General features: G+C 45.9%; 1 protein-coding gene across 1 annotated transcript in view; it reads right to left on the reverse strand.

Annotated features, from left to right (window-relative positions):
* Positions 1-456: 456 nt before the first annotated feature.
* Positions 457-19,179, reverse strand: part of TESPA1 (thymocyte expressed, positive selection associated 1) — a 43,871-nt gene continuing 25,148 nt past the window's right edge. Inside the window, exons 2-5 of the mRNA XM_063957072.1 lie at positions 5,909-5,945; positions 5,435-5,527; positions 2,821-3,029; positions 457-848 (exon numbers count right to left, since the gene is read on the reverse strand). Of these exons, the coding sequence (XP_063813142.1) occupies positions 823-848; positions 2,821-3,029; positions 5,435-5,496 (297 nt within the window). The 5' untranslated portion in view covers positions 5,497-5,527; positions 5,909-5,945 and the 3' untranslated portion in view covers positions 457-822. The remainder of the gene's footprint in view (positions 849-2,820; positions 3,030-5,434; positions 5,528-5,908; positions 5,946-19,179) is intronic.

Below are 19,179 nucleotides of genomic sequence, written 5' to 3' on the forward strand. Positions count from 1 at the left end.
GAGATCCCTCCCGGCGATGCGCGGGGTCCAGCGGCGGGTCCCTTTGCGCATGCGCAGGGTGTTGACCTCCCGGCCGGCCGCAGTGGTTGCTGGGAGGTCGGGGGCGGAGCCAGCGCGAGGTGCAGAGCAGCGATCAGGGAAGCATTGAGCTTCCCTGACGTCTCCGCACTACAGTTCAGGTTACGCCGTCCTCAGATGGCGAACCTGAACTCCATGGAGAAGCGGAAAGCAGAGCTTTCCGCACCTTCATGAATTGCACTCACCATACAAAGGTATGGTGATGCGATTCAGGCACAGAGCGGGGGTACCGCTGGAGAAGTCAGAGACTTCTCCACGGTAACCGGCTCTGTGAATTGCGGTAAGCAGAGAAAAGCCCTGTTTAACGCAAAACAGGGCTTTTCACTGCTGCATGAATAGACCCCTTAGTGCCTAAACCTAACCCCCCCCCCTCTCCGCAGCCTGACCCTAGCCCTCCCCGCTTAGTGCCTAAACCTACCACCCAAAGACAAACCCTAACGCTCCAGGCTATACTTACCTTTGGGATTCTGGCTGACAGGATAACAGCGTCGCGATGTTGACCTGTTCGGGTTTCGGGCATCTGTGTTCTGACGCGTGTCTGGACTCCGGTGTCAGTATTCTGACTGCCGGGATCACGAAAGCCGGTATCTTGAGCATATACCGTTCTAATGTCATCTGCACCATGAATAGGATTTTCTTTCACTTAAGATATATACATGTTTAGATTGTCTATGAGATTCCTATGTTGACGACTGGTTGCTGGCTTCTGCCCAGTGTCACTTAGGAGTACAGGCTCTGGAGTGTTCATACTGTTTTGTTCAGAAATTCATCTAAGATACAAAACAAAATATAAGCAGAGTCCAGACAGAGAAATAAAGCAAATACACATTTAAGCCTACAGTATATATATATATATATATATATATATATATAATTTTAAAGTTTCCCAAACAGCACTCTAATGGTATGCTCTCTGATTACACTAATGATTACGATACCTTTGCATTCCATCCTGTAGGCTGTGTGCAGAAGCATACAAACTAACACTATCTGGGACCGGATGTACACAGTATCTTATTCCAATAATGAGAAAATGTACCTCTTTAACGTTACAAACACGATTCGCAAACATGACAAGCAAGCCCAGACTTCACAAAGTTTACTTAAGGGTAGTATCAGACAGGCACTGTATGCACCTTATAAAGTATAAACAGCTCCATGTTGTTGTACAGGTGTTTATCTTCATCTCATACTTGCACATTGCAGGCAGCAAGACACCAGGGTCCTGTCTCACGGTATCCGGACTCTGGGTCGACACCACTGTGGTCGACACCCATTGGTCGACAGTGACTAGGTCGACACTAGAAATAGGTCGACGCGACCATTAGGTCGTCATGAACAAGGTCGACATGCAAAAAGGTCGATATGAGTTTTTCACATTTTTATCTTTTTTTGAACTTTTTCATACTTTACGATCCACGTGGACTACAACTGGGAACGGTAACCTGTGACGAGCGCAGCGAGGCACCTTGCCCGAAGCATGGCGAGCGGACACGGTGCACTACTTGGGGTTCCCGGTCACTTTACGAAGAAAACAACACCAAAAAAACATGAAAAACTCATGTCAACCTTTTTACATGTCGACCGTGTTCATGTCGACCTAATGGTCGTGTCAACCTATTTCTAGTGTCGACCTAGCCACCGTCGACCATTAGGTGTCGACCTAATGGGTGTCGACCGAGACACTGTCGACCCTGAGCCCCATACCCCTGTCTCACTAAGGGGGCCATTTATTAATCATTGCATTTGTAATGTGATCTTGGCGCAGCGTCTGGAGGATGTACATAACGGGGCAGATATATGAAGCGGCGCATGCAGTTACAGGGGCTTCAAAAGGAGCCTGTCCCTGCAATGTGCTCACCTCAGAGCTGGCACTACTGTGCATGCGCGGTCTACTGACCACAAATGCGTGGCGGCCATTCTGGAGGAACCCTTTCCTGGTGATTTTTGTGATCTGTAGCCCATAGGCTACAATGGGCTAATGGTATCTTCAGATGGCGTTAGCTGCGGTGGCCAGTCTCCGGAATACTTTGCATTTTGGAGCTTGGTATATCTGGCAAGATCACATCCCCCATAGAAACCTATGGGGGTTGCGGCTGCAGGCAGCAATGGAGGGATTGCATTAGGTATCGGAGACACGAGACTATAATATCTGGGGCAGTTATACAGTGGGCGCAGACAGCACCATTTCGGTAATTCTTACACGCCACCTTAAGTAGAAGAAGCTGATGTTTTTCTATGCGAACACACAGTGAGCAGCAAATATAACATGGGGTTAGGGGAAGAGCAGTAAGAAAGTAATTGTAATAATCAGTACGGAAGATTATGAATGTGTGCATTAAACATTTTGCAGTGTCATGTGAGAGATTCAGATTTATTCAGGAATATTTTAGATGTATGTAATAGGATCACCCCCAGGCAGCGAGCTTTGGGGACAGGGATTAGTGTCATGTTGTCTACAGAAATAGAGACGTCATGTAGGCTCAGTAACTTACAGTATGCTAACTGGTGGAAATGTCAGTAGCTCAGCTTTTCACAGATGGACTTTAATGCCCAGATTTAGGTTCCTTAATTTGAAGTGTAGTAATCACAGGCCAGTGGAGATTGACCCCAGAAACATAAAATAATACATTTTGTAAATGTTTACACATGTTCTAGGCAATAAATCTAATGAATGCAAAATGGATATACTGTACAGTATATATAACTTCAGTATAAAGCATTGCCCACTAGCACACTTACCTGCTGGTATATAGCTGGGGACACCCATCTTCATTCTATGTAATTGGGATTCAACAAACCTCCTGAAATCAATGCCCGAAGCCTTAGATGGGAAGAGGAAGAATCTGGCTGGAATTTTGTACATAGAACACATTTTCTCACAGGCAAATCCCAGGTTATAGAGGACGCTCTCTGGGTCTACCTGGCACAATGTCAGGATCTCTGAGATACTGAAAAGGCAATGTCAACATTTTTTAGGAAATAACAAAGTAAATGCCACAGAGGAAAAAAAAAGTAATTTTACATAATAAAACGTAGGCGATACCTATACTAATGCTATTTCTCTGTTAAATGGAACATGATCTAAAGCAGGGATATGCAACATTAAGCTCTCCTTCTGCTGTGGAACTACACTTCACAGCATGCCCTGCACAGTGTTGCCCGTAGGTAATGCTAAAACTGTGTCAGGTATGCTGGGATGTGTAGTTCCACAGCATCATGTATGATAAAAATATTCCAAGATTTCCAGGTCGTCCTTTGCAGGTTGCTTGCGCTGTTGCATTGATTGGCTTACCTGGCTATAGTATCTATGGCATAGCGATGCTCAGTACTGCATGAGCCAACAAATACTGTAGAATGCGTATGTGTTCTCCTATATGCGTAGTTGTTCACATCTGTGTCCCTGTCCCTACACTTGGGGGTATATTCAATTAGCAGCGATAACGGACTTTTCGCGCGAAAAACCGGACTTTTCCCGCGAAACGCAATTACAGCCTATTCAATTTTCCTGGAAAATTTATCGGTGATAATTTTTTCACTAATTTCACTTCACCTACTCTGAAGCAGGTGAAAAGTTGGGAAAAGTCACTATTTTAAGGTAAAAAATGTTTGGATATGGGCCCTCATTCCGAGTTGTTCGCTCGCAAGGCGATTTTAGCAGTATTGCACACGCTAAGCCGCCGCCTACTGGGAGTGAATCTTAGCTTCTTAAAATTGCGAACGAAAGATTCGCAATATTGCGATTACACATCTCGTAGCAGTTTCAGAGTAGCTTCAGACTTACTCGGCATCTGCGATCAGTTCAGTGCTTATCGTTCCTGGTTTGACGTCACAAACACACCCAGCGTTCGCCCAGACACTCCTCCGTTTCTCCAGCCACTCCCGCGTTTTTTCCGGAAATGGTAGCGTTTTTTCCCACACGCCCATAAAACGGCCTGTTTCCGCCCAGTAACACCCATTTCCTGTCAATCACACTACGATCGCCTGAGCGAAGAAAAAGCCGTGAGTAAAAATCCACACTTCATAGCAAATTTACTTGGCGCAGTCGCAGTGCGGACATTGCGCATGCGCACTAAGCGGAAAAACGCTGCGATGCGAAGAAATTTTCCGAGCGAACGACTCGGAATGACCTCCATGGTACAGAACTCCTGGGACACCCCCGTTAATGACTAATTAGGCACGTTGAGGTTTTTAATTATTTTTAATTGGCCAATAATGACATGTCATTTTTGGGGTGAAAAAGTACAAAGTGATGGAAATTGGGGTTCAAGGTATGGGACAGGTATATTGGGGTGCTTTATGAGTGGGACAGGTGTTTTTAGGCTTGCAGATGGGAGTAATCGGTCTGTTTCCACTTTTTTTTTAAAGTACCCTAAAATGACCCAAATATATACTTATACCCATTTTCATGTACCCCAAATTTAATGAGAGCATTTATTTTGCTCAAAAAACTTGCTTTCTATCATTTTTTTTTTGCATTTTTTTTAAAAATGCATATAACAGCCATTTCACACAATTTAAGTCCCCCAAAACTCTCTAATGTGATCTCTAATACACTTCTCTTCTGTTTTCCTATGTTAGTTTAGCATTTTTTGGGGTACAGGCTGATTTCCCCATTTTCACCTGCACTTTTTTTCACTGCAAGAATTTTCAGGTGAAACCCGTTTGGAATTAAATAGGTCTAAAAACGGAGCGTTTTCGCGGCAATTTTCGCCCGATTGCTGCGAAAAATGTTCGGGTGAAAAATTGCCGCGAATTTGCGGATAATTGAATACCCTAGTTGGTCTGATACCTGACATCATTATCAGTGTGCACTTTCACCAGCTCTATAATTAGTGCATACGCACCAATCTGCATATCCTACAATTCGACGACACACCCTCACTGAGCGTAATCTAGGTAAGAATACCCTGTTACCACGCAGTGCCTCCTACTTAGCTAAAAGTGATGATGAGTTGGACATGCATCACTCCTACTTGTGTATACTGTACTTGGGTCTGATGCATGTGCAGTGTTAAAGTGTCTTTTGCAAAACCATTACATTGAGAAAATGCAAATTGATCATATTGGGCGCTCAACTGTCTGTGTGCCAAAAGTATACTCATCGCCCGTACAAATCGAAGGCAGCTAATATACACAGGTGGATGTAGCCAATCACATCAGCGGAATCCAACCATGATTGGTTTTATTTTGTCTGCTTACACTGTATTTGGAACCTAGTTTTCATGTTCTGTTCTACCATCACAGATGCAGTGCGGATGTAACATGAAGCCACCGGATCATCATGTTAATAAGATGTTACAGTATATACATTTCACATGTGTAATCTGGTAAAGATCAGCTTTGTAGGTCATACCTGGAACTGGTTTTGAAGGTGCTGTTAGATGTCATAGATGTCATACTGTCACCAAGGTACATGGTCTTGAGTCGTGTTTGTTCTTGCACCACCCTGTGTACACAAGTGGAATAACTACGGCTCTGTACATGATGACCTTATTTTATATAGAGATGCACCTGCATCAGAATCTTCCTGCATCAGTATTAACATTCAGATATAAACATCTCTACTTTTGCCACAGACAGCTTGATTGACATGTATAATAGCCAGTGTCCAATAATATATGTTTAACTGAACAGTTTTTCTCTCCCAGTACTATTCTGTATAGATCTAGAAATGGGAATGGAAAGTCTTACTGGGAAATCATTTTATACTGGAACAGCCATAGAGTTTACAAACAAAGATGTATTAAAGCAATAACAATGAAAGCAAATGTACTACAAAAATTAACACGTACAGGAAAAATGTTTGCTTTACATGGATTCGTGTTACCTTATCCTGTTTCTATGGTGAACAGATAAGAGAGTTGCTAAAAGAAACAGAGGAAACAAAGACTGGATAAGAGAAAATGCTAATGTATTCATAATAATAAAAGTGTCTACTTGGAATATAACTGGTGTACAGCAGAATAGTGGCGTCATTTACCAGTGAACATTCATAATACACATTTCATGTGTTGCATTGCATCACACTTTTCACATTATTCTATGTGAGCCCTAAAGGACCGCGATGTCGTTATGTGACTGGTGGTCAGGAGACCGTCGGTCACATTACCTCCCCCTACATACCACCCGCTGAGAATCCCGACGTCGGCATGCCGACCAACATGGACTATTGTCCACGACACCCATAGAGCAGAAATAGAAACCATGGTGACCGCAGGTCGCCACCGAGCCCGCAGCGTGGTGAGCACAGCGAGCACGCAAGGGGCTTGCTGCCCCCCCTCCCCGCCGGTATTCTGCAGCCAGGATCCTGGCGTCGGGATACTGACCACCGGGATCCCGAACACCGGCATCCCAAAACACACCCAGGGGATCAGGGGAGCTGTGGTTTAAAACCAGGCACAGATGCCCTGGAATATATTCACCCTTGGCCATGAAAATGTACACGTTTATGGGTTACTGATCATTTCCTTTCTCAACCACACCACACAGCAGAATGAATCAGTCATCATAGTGCCAGCTTTATTCCTAGACTAGAAGTTCTGTGTCATACAACTACGTGGCAAAGCAAAAATTAAACTAGGCCACAATGTCGCTCATCACTGCTAATGAGCCACAGGCTCTGTGTATGCCATCTAGAGTTAATAATAAATATTGTAATATGTACTGTACATTTCATTTAAAAAAAATAGCTGAAGAACTTACCAATCAAAAATATTCACAAAGAGACATTGGGGCGGTTTCATTATCAGGCGTGTAAAGGACTCTTCCAGGTGTAGTATAAAATACATGATGGCCAGGATGTAATAGCATACGATTCTGCCAAAATTGCAGTTTTCTAGTGATTTTCCAGCGAGTTGCAAATCACCTTGTCTATAGTAACACGCTATAAGGAAAGTCCCTTAGGCCAGTGACATAGATGTATCTGCAGCTATCGGGCCTATACCGTTACACCTAGGTCATTCAGCATTGGGTTTGGTCTTCTAAGCAGGGGGAGCTGAACAAATATGAAGACTCCCTTCTTAAGAGATAAGAAAGGTTCACCACTGGGTTCTTCCTGGTAACCTTAGTATTGTGCCTCTATAATAATGAAGTTAATATTATGGGTGCCCCTGTTAATAACATTCGTAGTAACATTGTATCTAAGGTTGAAAAAAGGCAAATTGTCCATCGAGTTCAACCTGTTTGTGGTCTCCTATGCAGTATTAATTTTGGACTAATTTTGTCTGATGCAGATGTCAGCCATTGTGTTTTATTTCTCTTTTTTTTAACTACGCACCATAACCCTGGATACCCTTATCCATTAGGAATTTATCTAACCCATTCTTAAAGGTGTTGACTGAGTCCGCCGTTACTACTCACTCAGGCAGGGAATTCCAAACACGTATTGTATTTACTGTGAAAAAACCTTTTCGCTGCTTTGTGCGGAATCTTCTCTCCTCTAACCTAAGCAAGTGTCCACGTGTCCTCTGTGCTGATCTTACCAAAAACAGATCCTGCGCAAGCTCTGTGTATTGTCCCTTTATATATTTGTAAATGTTGATCATGTCCCCTCTTAGTCTCCTCTTTTCCAGTGTAAAAATGCCTAGCCTTGCAAACCTTTCCTCATATTCCAGCGTCTCCATTGCCCTTAACTAGTTTGGTCGCCCACCTCTGCACCTTTTCTAGCTCCAGGATATCCTTTTTGTTGTATGGTGCCCAAAATTGTACACAGTATTCAAGATGTGGCCTCACTAGTGATTTATATAATGGGAGTACAACACTCTCATCCCTTGTGTCAATTCCCCCTTTATGCATGCTAATATCTTATTAGCCTTCTTTGCTGCAATCCTACTTTGGGTACTGCTGCTTAGTTTGCTATCTATGTGAACACTTAAGTCTTTTTCTAGTACAGAATCCCCTAATATTACCCTATGTAGTATGTAGATGTTATTTTTGTTCTTGCTACCACAGTGCATTACCTTACACTTGTCTGTGTTGAAGCTCATTCTCCATTTTGCTGCCCATGCTTCTAGTTGAACTAAGTCATTCTGAAGAGACTCAGCATCCTCCTCCGTATTTATAACCTTACACAATTTGGTATCGTCTGCAAAAATTGACACCATGCTCTCTAGACCTACAGTTAGGTCGTTAATGAAAATGTTGAACAATAGTGGTCCAAGTACAGACCCTTGTAGCACACCACTTAGCACTTCAGTCCAATTTGAAAATGATCCATTAACCACAACGTGCTGCTCCCTATTATCTAACCAATTTCTGACCCAAGTGCATATTGCGCTCCCTAGCCCTATTTCAAGTAGCTTATAGATAAGTTGCATGTGTGGTACTGTGTCGAAAGCTTTGGCAAAGTCTAAAAATATTACATCCACCTCCTTACCCTGATCAAGATTCGCACTAACTGTTTCATAAAAGCCAAGTAAGTTGGTTTGACATGATCTGTCCTTTACAAATCCATGTTGGTTCCTATTAAAGACCTTATTGGCTTCAAGGAACTTCTAAATACTGTCTCTTAGAATACCTTCCAATACTTTCCCCACTATAGATGTAAGACTAACTGGTCTATAATTACCCGGTTCAGCTTTACTTCCCTTTTTGAATATCAGCACTACTTCCGCTATACGCCAGTCTTTGGGAACCATACCTGATATAACTGAATCTTTGAAGATCAAAAATAGCGGTCTTGCTACAGTAGTTAAGAATGAAGCTCCATGAGAACCCTTGGATGAATTCCATCGGGACCAGGTGACTTATTAATCTTTACATTTCTCTATCGTCCTAGTGGATGCTGGGGTTCCTGAAAGGACCACGGGGAATAGCGGCTCCGCAGGAGACAGGGCACAAAAAGTAAAGCTTTAGGATCAGGTGGTGTGCACTGGCTCCTCCCCCTATGACCCTCCTCCAAGCCTCAGTTAGATTTTTGTGCCCGGCCGAGAAGGGTGCAATCTAGGTGGCTCTCCTAAAGAGCTGCTTAGAAAAGTTTAGCTTAGGTTTTTTATTTTACAGTGAGTCCTGCTGGCAACAGGATCACTGCAACGAGGGACTTAGGGGAGAAGAAGTGAACTCACCTGCGTGCAGGATGGATTGGCTTCTTTGGCTACTGGACATTAGCTCCAGAGGGACGATCACAGGTACAGCCTGGATGGTCACCGGAGCCTCGCCGCCGGCCCCCTTGCAGATGCTGAAACGAGAAGAGGTCCAGAATCGTCGGCAGAAGACTCCTCAGTCTTCTTAAGGTAGCGCACAACACTGCAGCTGTGCGCCATTTCCTCTCAGCACACTTCACACGGCAGTCACTGAGGGTGCAGGGCGCTGGGAGGGGGGCGCCCTGGGAGGCAAATGAAAACCTTTTTGGCTAAAAATACCTCACATATAGCCTCCGGGGGCTATATGGAGATATTTAACCCCTGACAGAATCCATTAAAGAGCGGGAGACGAGCCCGCCGAAAAAGGGGCGGGGCCTATCTCCTCAGCACACAGCGCCATTTTCCCTCACAGAAAGGCTGGAGGGAAGGCTCCCAGGCTCTCCCCTGCACTGCACTACAGAAACAGGGTTAAAACAGAGAGGGGGGGCACTAATTTGGCGTTAGAAATATATAAAAGATGCTATAAGGGAAAACACTTATATAAGGTTGTCCCTATATAATTATAGCGTTTTTGGTGTGTGCTGGCAAACTCTCCCTCTGTCTCTCCAAAGGGCTAGTGGGTCCTGTCCTCTATCAGAGCATTCCCTGTGTGTGTGCTGTGTGTCGGTACGTGTGTGTCGACATGTATGAGGACGATGTTGGTGAGGAGGCGGAGCAATTGCCTGTAATGGTGATGTCACTCTCTAGGGAGTCGACACCGGAATGGATGGCTTATTTAGGGAATTACGTGATAATGTCAACACGCTGCAAGGTCGGTTGACGACATGAGACGGCCGACAAACAATTAGTACCGGTCCAGACGTCTCAGAAACACCGTCAGGGGTTTTAAAACGCCCGTTTACTTTAGTCGGTCGACACAGACACAGACACGGACACTGAATCCAGTGTCGACGGTGAATAAACAAACGTATTCCTTATTAGGGCCACACGTTAAGGGCAATGAAGGAGGTGTTACATATTTCTGATACTACAAGTACCACAAAAGAGGGTATTATGTGGGATGTGAAAAAACTACCGTAGTTTTTCCTGAATCAGATAAATTAAATGAAGTGTGTGATGATGCGTGGGTTCCCCCCGATAGAAAATTATGGGCGGTATACCCTTTCCCGCCAGAAGTTAGGGCGCGTTGGGAAACACCCCTTAGGGTGGATAAGGCGCTCACACGCTTATCAAAACAAGTGGCGGTACCGTCTATAGATAGGGCCGTCCTCAAGGAGCCAGCTGACAGGAGGCTGGAAAATATCATAAAAAGTATATACACACATACTGGTGTTATACTGCGACCAGCGATCGCCTCAGCCTGGATGTGCAGAGCTGGGGTGGCTTGGTCGGATTCCCTGACTAAAAATATTGATACCCTTGACAGGGACAGTATTTTATTGACTATAGAGCATTTAAAGGATGCATTTTCTATATATGCGAGATGCACAGAGGGATATTTGCACTCTGGCATCAAGAGTAAGTGCGATGTCCATATCTGCCAGAAGATGTTTATGGACACGACAGTGGTCAGGTGATGCAGATTCCAAACGGCACAAAGGTGTATTGCCGTATAAAGGAAGAGGAGTTATTTGGGGTCGGTCCATCGGACCTGGTGGCCACGGCAACTGCTGGAAAATCCACCGTTTTTACCCTAAGTCACATCTCTGCAGAAAAAGACACCGTCTTTTCAGCCTCAGTCCTTTCGTCCCTATAAGAGTCATATCTGCCCAGGGATAGAGGAAAGGGAAGAAGACTGCAGCAGGCAGCCCATTCCCAGGAACAGAAGCGTTCCACCGCTTCTGCCAAGCTCTCAGCATGACGCTGGGACCGTACAGGACCCCTGGATCCTACATGTAGTATCCCAGGGGTACAGATTGGAATGTCGAGACGTTTCCCCTTCGCAGGCTCCTGAAGTCTGGTTTACCAAGGTCTCCCTCCGACAAGGAGGCAGTATGGGAAACAATTCACAAGCTGTATTCCCAGCAGGTGATAATCAAATTACCCCTCCTACAACAAGAAAAGGGGTATTATTCCACATTATATTGTGGTACTGAAGCCAGAAGGCTAGGTGAGACCTATTCTAAATCTAAAAAAATTTGAACACTTACAAAGGTTCAAATCAAGATGGAGTCACTCAGAGCAGTGATAACGAACCAGGAAGAAGGGGACTATATAGTGTCCCGAGACATCAGGGATGCTTACCTCCATGTCCAAAATTTGCCCTTCTCACTAAGGGTACCTCAGGTTCGTGGTACAGAACTGTCACTATCAGTTTCAGACGCTGCCGTTTGGATTGTCCACTGCACCCCGGGTCTTTACCAAGGTAATGGCCGAAATGATGATTCTTCTTCGAAGAAAAGGCGTCTTAATTATCCCTTACTTGGACGATCTCCTGATAAGGGCAAAGTCCAGGGAACAGTTGGAGGTCGGAGTAGCACTATCTCGGATACTGCTACAACAGCACGGGTGGATTCTAAATATTCCAAAATCGCAGCTGATCCCGACGACAAGTCTGCTGTGCCTAGGGATGATTCTGGACACAGTCCAGAAAAAGGTGTTTCTCCCGGAAGAGAAAGCCAGGGAGTTATCCGAGCTAGTCAGGAACCTCCTAAAATCAGTGCATCATTGCACAAGGGTCCTGGTAAAGATGGTGACTTCCTACGAAGCAATTCCATTCGGCAGATTTCACGCAAGAATTTTTCAGTGGGATCTGCTGGACAAATGGTCCGGATCGCATCTTCAGATGCATCAGCGGATAACCCTATATCCAAGGACAAGGGTGTCTCTCCTGTGGTGGTTACAGAGTGCTCATCTTCTAGAGGGCCGCAGATTCGGCATTCAGGATTGGATGCTGGTGACCACGGTGACCGAGAGGCTGGGGAGCAGTCACACAAGGAAAAAATTTCCAGGGAGTGTGATCAAGTCTGGAGACTTTTCTCCACATAAATATACTGAAGCTAAGGGTAAATTTATAATACTCTAAGCTTAGCAAGACCTCTGCTTCAAGGTCAGCCGGTATTGATCCAGTGGGAAAAACATCACGGCAGTCGCCCACGTAAATAGACAGGGCGGCACAAGAAGCAGGAGGGCAATGGCAAAAACTGCAAGGACTTTTCGCTGGGCGGAAAATCATGTGATAGCACTGTCAGCAGTGTTTCATTCCGGGAATGGAAACTGGGAAGCAGACTTCCTCAGCAGGCACGACCTCCACCCGGCAGAGTGGAAACTTCATCGGGAAGTTTTCCACATGATTGTAAACCGTTGGGAAATACCAAAGGTGGACATGATGGCGTCCCGTCTGAACAAAAAACGGGACAGGTATTGCGCCAGGTTAAGAGACCCTCAGGCAATAGCTGTGGACGTTCTGGTAACACCATGGATGTACCAGTCGGTGTATGTGTTCCATCCTCTGCTTCTCATACCTAAGGTACTGAGACTTATAAGACGTAGAGGAGTAAGAACTATACTCATGGCTCCGGATTGGCCAAGAAGGACTTGGTACCCGGAACTTCAAGAGATGCTCACAGAGGACTTATGGCCTCTGCCGCTAAGAAGGGACTTGTTTCAGCAAGTACCATGTCTGTTCCAAGACTTACCGCAGCTGCGTTTGACGGCATGGCGGTGGAACGCCGGATCCTAAGGGAAAAAGGCATTCCGGAAGAGGTCATTCCTACCCTGGTCAAAGCCAGAAAGGAGGTGACCGCACAACATTATCACCACATGTGGCAAAAAAATATGTTGCGTGGTGTGAGGCCAGAAAGGCCCCACGAAGAAATTTCAACTCGGTCGATTCCTGCATTTCCTGCAAACAGGAGTGTCTATGGGCCTCAAATTGGGGTCCATTAAGGTTCAAATTTCGGCCCTGTCGATTTTCTTCCAGAAAGAAGTGGCTTCAGTTCCTGAAGTCCAGAAGTTTGTCAAGGGAGTATTGCATATACAACCCCCTTTTGTGCCTCCAGTGGCACTGTGGGATCTCAACGTAGTTCTGGGATTCCTCAAATCACATTGGTTTAAAACCAGTCAAATCTGTGGATTTGAAGCATCTCACATGAAAAGTGACCATGCTCTTGGCCCTGGCCTGGACCAGGCGAGTGTCAAATTGGTGGTTTTTTTCTCAAAAAAGCCCATATCTGGTTGTCCATTTGGACAGGGCAGAGCTGCGGACTCGTCCCCAGTTCTCTCCCTAAGGTGGTGTCAGTGTTTCACCTGAACCAGCTTATTTTGGTGCCTTGCGCCTACTAGGGACTTGGAGGACTCCAGGTTGCTAGATGTTGTCAGGGCCCTGTAAATATAGGTTCCAGGACGGCTGGAGTCAGGAAAACTGACTTGCTGTTATCCTGTATGCACCCAACAAACTGGGTGCTCTTGCTTCTAAGCAGACTATTGCTAGTTGGATGTGTAATACAATTCAGCTTGCACATTCTGTGGCAGGCCTGCCACAGCCAAAATATGTAAATGCCCATTCCACAAGGAAGGTGGGCTTATCTTGGGCGGCTGCCCGAGGGGTCTCGGCTTTACAACTTTGCCGAGCGGCTATTTAGTCAGGGGCAAACACGTTGGTAAAATCCTACAAATTTGATACCCTGGCTAAGGAGGACCTGGAGTTCTCTCATTCGGTGCTGCAGAGTCATCCGCACTCTCCCGCCCGTTTGGGAGCTTTGGTATTATCCCCATGGTCCTTTCAGGAACCCCAGCATCCACTAGGACGATAGAGAAAATAAGAATTTACTTACCGATAATTCTATTTCTCGGAGTCCGTAGTGGATGCTGGGCGCCCATCCCAAGTGCGGATTATCTGCAATACTTGTACATAGTTACAAAAATCGGGTTATTATTGTTGTGAGCCATCTTTTCAGAGGCTCCGCTGTTATCATACTGTTAACTGGGTTCAGATCACAGGTTGTACAGTGTGATTGGTGTGGCTGGTATGAGTCTTACCCGGGATTCAAAATCCTTCCTTATTGTGTACGCTCGTCCGGGCACAGTATCCTAACTGAGGCTTGGAGGAGGGTCATAGGGGGAGGAGCCAGTGCACACCACCTGATCCTAAAGCTTTACTTTTTGTGCCCTGTCTCCTGCGGAGCCGCTATTCCCCATGGTCCTTTCAGGAACCCCAGCATCCACTACGGACTCCGAGAAATAGAATTATCGGTAAGTAAATTCTTATTTTTTTAAATCGGTCACAGAAAACCTCCTCACTTAAATAATCCATTAGCAGTGGGACATTATCTTCGTTGAGATTGTGTGTTAGTCCCTGCATTTGGTCCTCTCTTGTAAATACCGTTGAAAATAACTCATTTAGCTGGTTCCTTTGAACATATATAAGTATACCCTATTAAACTAAAATAATATAAATCAGTCCACTTTAAATGATATCTAAAATAATAGTACTTCTCTATACAATCAATTAGTGCCCCCTTTTTTGGCCACCATGAAAAAATTAATTTTTTAACTAAAAAATCTTCAAGATAGAACACAGCCAATAAGGAGCCAAAGGCAGGCAAATGCACCTGGTATACCCTAACAACAAGATTAGTGTTGGTTTGGTTGACAAAATATAAGTAGGAAATGAATGTTAACTGGATTAATAAATCAAATACGCATTAACAAAGCCTTTATTAACATTTTTATTTATTCATACACAATTCAACCAATGGGCCTGATCGCAGCAGCAAATTTGTTCTCTAATCGGCAAAACCACATGCACTGCAGGGAGGCAGATAACTGTGCTGCTGCAATCAGGTCTGAATTAGGCCCAATGTTTATTTCCTCCATCATTACGTTTTCATGGCAACAGGGTATGTAATCTTGTGTGCACAAACTTTCTAACTCAACTTGTTAAGACTTTTCAACATGTTCATTTTATGTTCAATTCTAAAAATGTTATTACAAACAGTCTACACCAGTGGTTCCCAAACTTTTTGAATCTTGTCACCCTAGAGCAGGGGTGGGGAACCTGTTTTTCTACCAAGGGCCATTTGGATATTTATAAAATCCTTCGGGGGCCATACAAAAATTCTCAACTTAAAAATTAGCCTGTCCCCAGTAGATATGCCCCCAGAAGTTATGCCCCCTGTACATATGCCGTCAGTAGTGCACTGCCAGATACACATATGCCCCCAGTAGTGCACTGCCAGATACACATATGCCCCCAGTAGTGCACTGCCAGATACACATATGCCGCCACAGTGCCAGATACACATATGCCGCCAGTAGTGCAGTGCCAGATACACATATGCCGCCACAGTGCCAGATACACATATGCCGCCAGTAGTGCAGTGCCAGATACACATATGCCCCCAGAAGTTATGCCCCCTGTACATATGCCGTCAGTAGTGCACTGCCAGATACACATATGCCCCCAGTAGTGCACTGCCAGATACACATATGCCGCCACAGTGCCAGATACACATATGCCGCCAGTAGTGCAGTGCCAGATACACATATGCCGCCACAGTGCCAGATAAGCCCCCACAGTGTCACATATGTCCCCACAGTGCCAGGTACACACATGTCCCCACAGTGCCAGATACAGATATGCCCCCAAAGTGCCAGGTACACACACAGGGGCCCACCAGTACACCATGACAGATTGTGATGGGCTGGTCCCATATCCCTCTCAGCCAGGCCGATTCAAACTCTGGCTGGACTGGCTCACACTGCTTCCAGTACTTGCGGTTCATTGGAACGCAATCCGGAAGTTGGGCTAGAAAGGACTTCCGGGTGCCGCTAGCCGTGAAAAGTGGTGAAGCTGTTCTACCAACGGGGGACCTGGAGAAAGTTTACCAGCCCAGCAGCATCCTTTCTCTGGTCCTGGCCAAAGGTCTATTTAATGAGCCCGGCCCTGGAGCAGCAGCATAGCGATAGTCAGAGCCGGGTTCACTACACCCACCGCCACCCTAGCTCCCGAACTCTCACTGAACTGTTCAGAGCGGCAACTGAGCACTGAAGGTGACCTTGCAGAGAGGTTATTTTTAATTACATTATTTGCATTATTATGTTGGTGTAAAGGTTAGGGCACCCCCGGTCACAGTGTATGGTTTGGGGACTGGACAGGAGCAGGACGTATCTTTTTCTCAAGATGCCAGCTGATCAGGCAGCACTCACAGCCAGCCCTGGGACAATCTCTTACGCAAAATCCTTCAGCCCTATAGCTGCCAAATGTCTGTACCTGATGATGGGCCTATTTATTTAATGTGGTGGCTACGTATTTAATGTGGTGGCTACGTATGTAATGCGGTGGCTTCGTATGTAATGTGGTGGCTACGTATGTAATGTGGTAATGTGCTATTTGTATAATGAGGTGCTATACGTGTAATGTGGTGCTAGTAGTATAATGCGGTGCTATACGTGTAGTGTGGTGCTATACATGTAATGCAGTGCTATTCGTGTGATATGGTGCTATTCGTGTAATGTGGTGCTACTCCTGTAAAAATGTGGTGGCTATGTATGTAATGTGGTGGCTATGTATGTAATCAGGGACGGATTGGCCACTGGGATAGATTCGACTGCGCTGGTCCCCTGTGTCTGTGTTTCACTACATGTGTGCGCTCCCTGCCTCTACTGTGCTGTATGTAGTGTGTGCTCCCCCTCCTTGTACTTTATAACATAAGGTTAAAAAAAGGGGGTTTGTAAAATGAAAAATCAATAAAATCAGAAGTAGAATAAAGGTATGACAGCAGTGTCAGTAGATACTGAAAGTGGGCATATCAGTCCTTGTATATTCAGACGTACGGATGTACATCAGGGAAGGGCATTGTAGCAGCATATGCATAAAGTTGCAGGTAAACATTAACATAAAGTAAAGCAAAGGAGGCCCCAACTGTCTATCTCAGAATCAGGACCTCTGAGGAGTGACCCCACCCTCTTGACAGACTCCTCCCCCTCAACAGACGCTACCCCCATTAGGGCTGCTTCCATAAATTTCCCGGGCTGGTGTTCGATCCCAATCCGCCCCTGTACACACATGTCCCCACAGTGCCAGATACAGATATGCCCCCACAGTGCCAGATACAGATATGCCCTATGGCACCAGATATGCCCCCATAGTGCCAGGTACACACATGTCCCACAGTGCCAGCTATGCCCCCACAGTGCCAGATATTACCCCATAGTGCCAGGTACACACATGTCCCACAGTGCCAGATATGCCCCCACAGTGCCAGATATGCCCCCATAGTGCCAGGTACACACATGTCCCCACAGTGCCAGATATGCCCCCATAGTCCCAGGTACACACATGTCCCCACAGTGCCAGATATGCCCCCATAGTCCCAGGTACACACATGTCCCCACAGTGCCAGATATGACCCCATAGTTCCAGGTACACACATGCCCCCCAGTGCCAGATATGCCCCCACAGTGTCAGATATGTCCCCACAGTGCTAGGTACACACATGCATCCCTCCCCACCCCACTGTGCTGCTCACCGCTGCTGCTCCAGTGCTGCTGTGTGTGTGTGACAGGGGAGGAGAGTGCAGCATGCACCTCTCCTGCCCCTTTGTGCTCAGTCCGGCGGCGGCGTGTCTCAGCTGTCAGGGGCCAGGCAGGGAGGAGAGCGCAGCTATGTCGGGCGCCTGTTTGTGAGCCAATCAGAACTCGCGGACCGGCAGCGGCCGCTCCTGATTGTCTCACGAACCGGCGGCTAGTTTGAGATCCTACACGCCGCTGCCGGACATAGCTGCGCTCTCCTCCCTGTAGATGACACATGCTGCTGCTGCCGGACTGAGCACAAAGGGGCAGGAGAGGCGCACGCTGCGCTCTCCTCCCCTGACACACACAGCAGCGGCTGGCCGGGCCGGAGCAATTGTCTTTGCGGGCATTATACGGCCTGAGGGCCGGAGGTTCCCCATCCCTGTTCTAGAAAGTACTAGATAAATGAGAAGTAGATTCTGATTGGTTGCTATGGGCAACATCACATCTTAAATATAATTCCCATTTTAGTAAATTTACCCCTAAGTGGGGATATATCAAACAGTTTCTGCCATTTATATATACTGTGCTAAATAAATGACAGATACAAGTTGATTGCAATTTCTCCACTGTACCTCTCTGGAATATTTGATAAATCTCCCCTTAACCACTTGCCTGGCATGGTCGTATCGTTTGCGACCACACCGGGCAGTGCGTTATCTGATCTGGTACCAAATGATGCAACCAGTCAAATACACAGTGTGGGTGGCTGCAGGAAGAGAATATTCCCACAGCTGCTGCTCTTAGAGGGACCTCCTGGATGCTCTTCTTACCTGTACCCTACCACAGTGTCTGCCGTGCTGCCGATCACTGCTGATTGTTCAGCACAGCAGGACCCCCACCCATTAGCTGCAGACAATAGCAGCCGCAGGAGAAATGAATATTAAAACCCCAGCCCTCCATTGTGTACCTGGCGGCTGCTCAGATCAGCAGCCTCTGGGAAAATCAACGTCATGATGGTCGGGATGTTCCCAATGTTGCAATGGTGCTGATCCGCTGTTTTGATGTTTAAAAAAAAAACACATTTTTTTTGTTTTTTTTTACAAATATATATATATATATATATATATATATATATATATATATATTTTTAAGTACAATCATTTTGGATAAGTTTAAAAACATATTTTTCACCTAATTTAGGGGTCTATTCATGAAGCAGTGAAAAGTGCGGAGAAGACAGCCAGTGGTGAAGGTGCCCATGGCAACCAATGAGCTGCTCCGTACAATTATATAGTATGCAAATTCTGAATGTTACTTCAATGCTGATTGGTTGCCATGACAATTTGAGTGTTTTTTCAAAAAACAAAATTGTCAGTTAAGTGTCTAAGAGCAGGCCCGGCGCTACCCGTTCAGCGAAGGGATGCAGTGCAGGGAGGCGCTGGGACGGAGAGGCGCTCCCCCTGCTCTTCATCCCTTCCCTGCTGCTGCGTCGTCCTGTCCCCCCTGCTGCTGCTGCCAGCTGCTGTGCCTGTCACTGTGTATGACAGGCAGCGGCGCCGGC

Source organism: Pseudophryne corroboree, chromosome 2 (genome assembly GCF_028390025.1).
Source record: "Pseudophryne corroboree isolate aPseCor3 chromosome 2, aPseCor3.hap2, whole genome shotgun sequence".
NCBI classification, from domain to species: Eukaryota; Metazoa; Chordata; class Amphibia; order Anura; family Myobatrachidae; genus Pseudophryne; species Pseudophryne corroboree.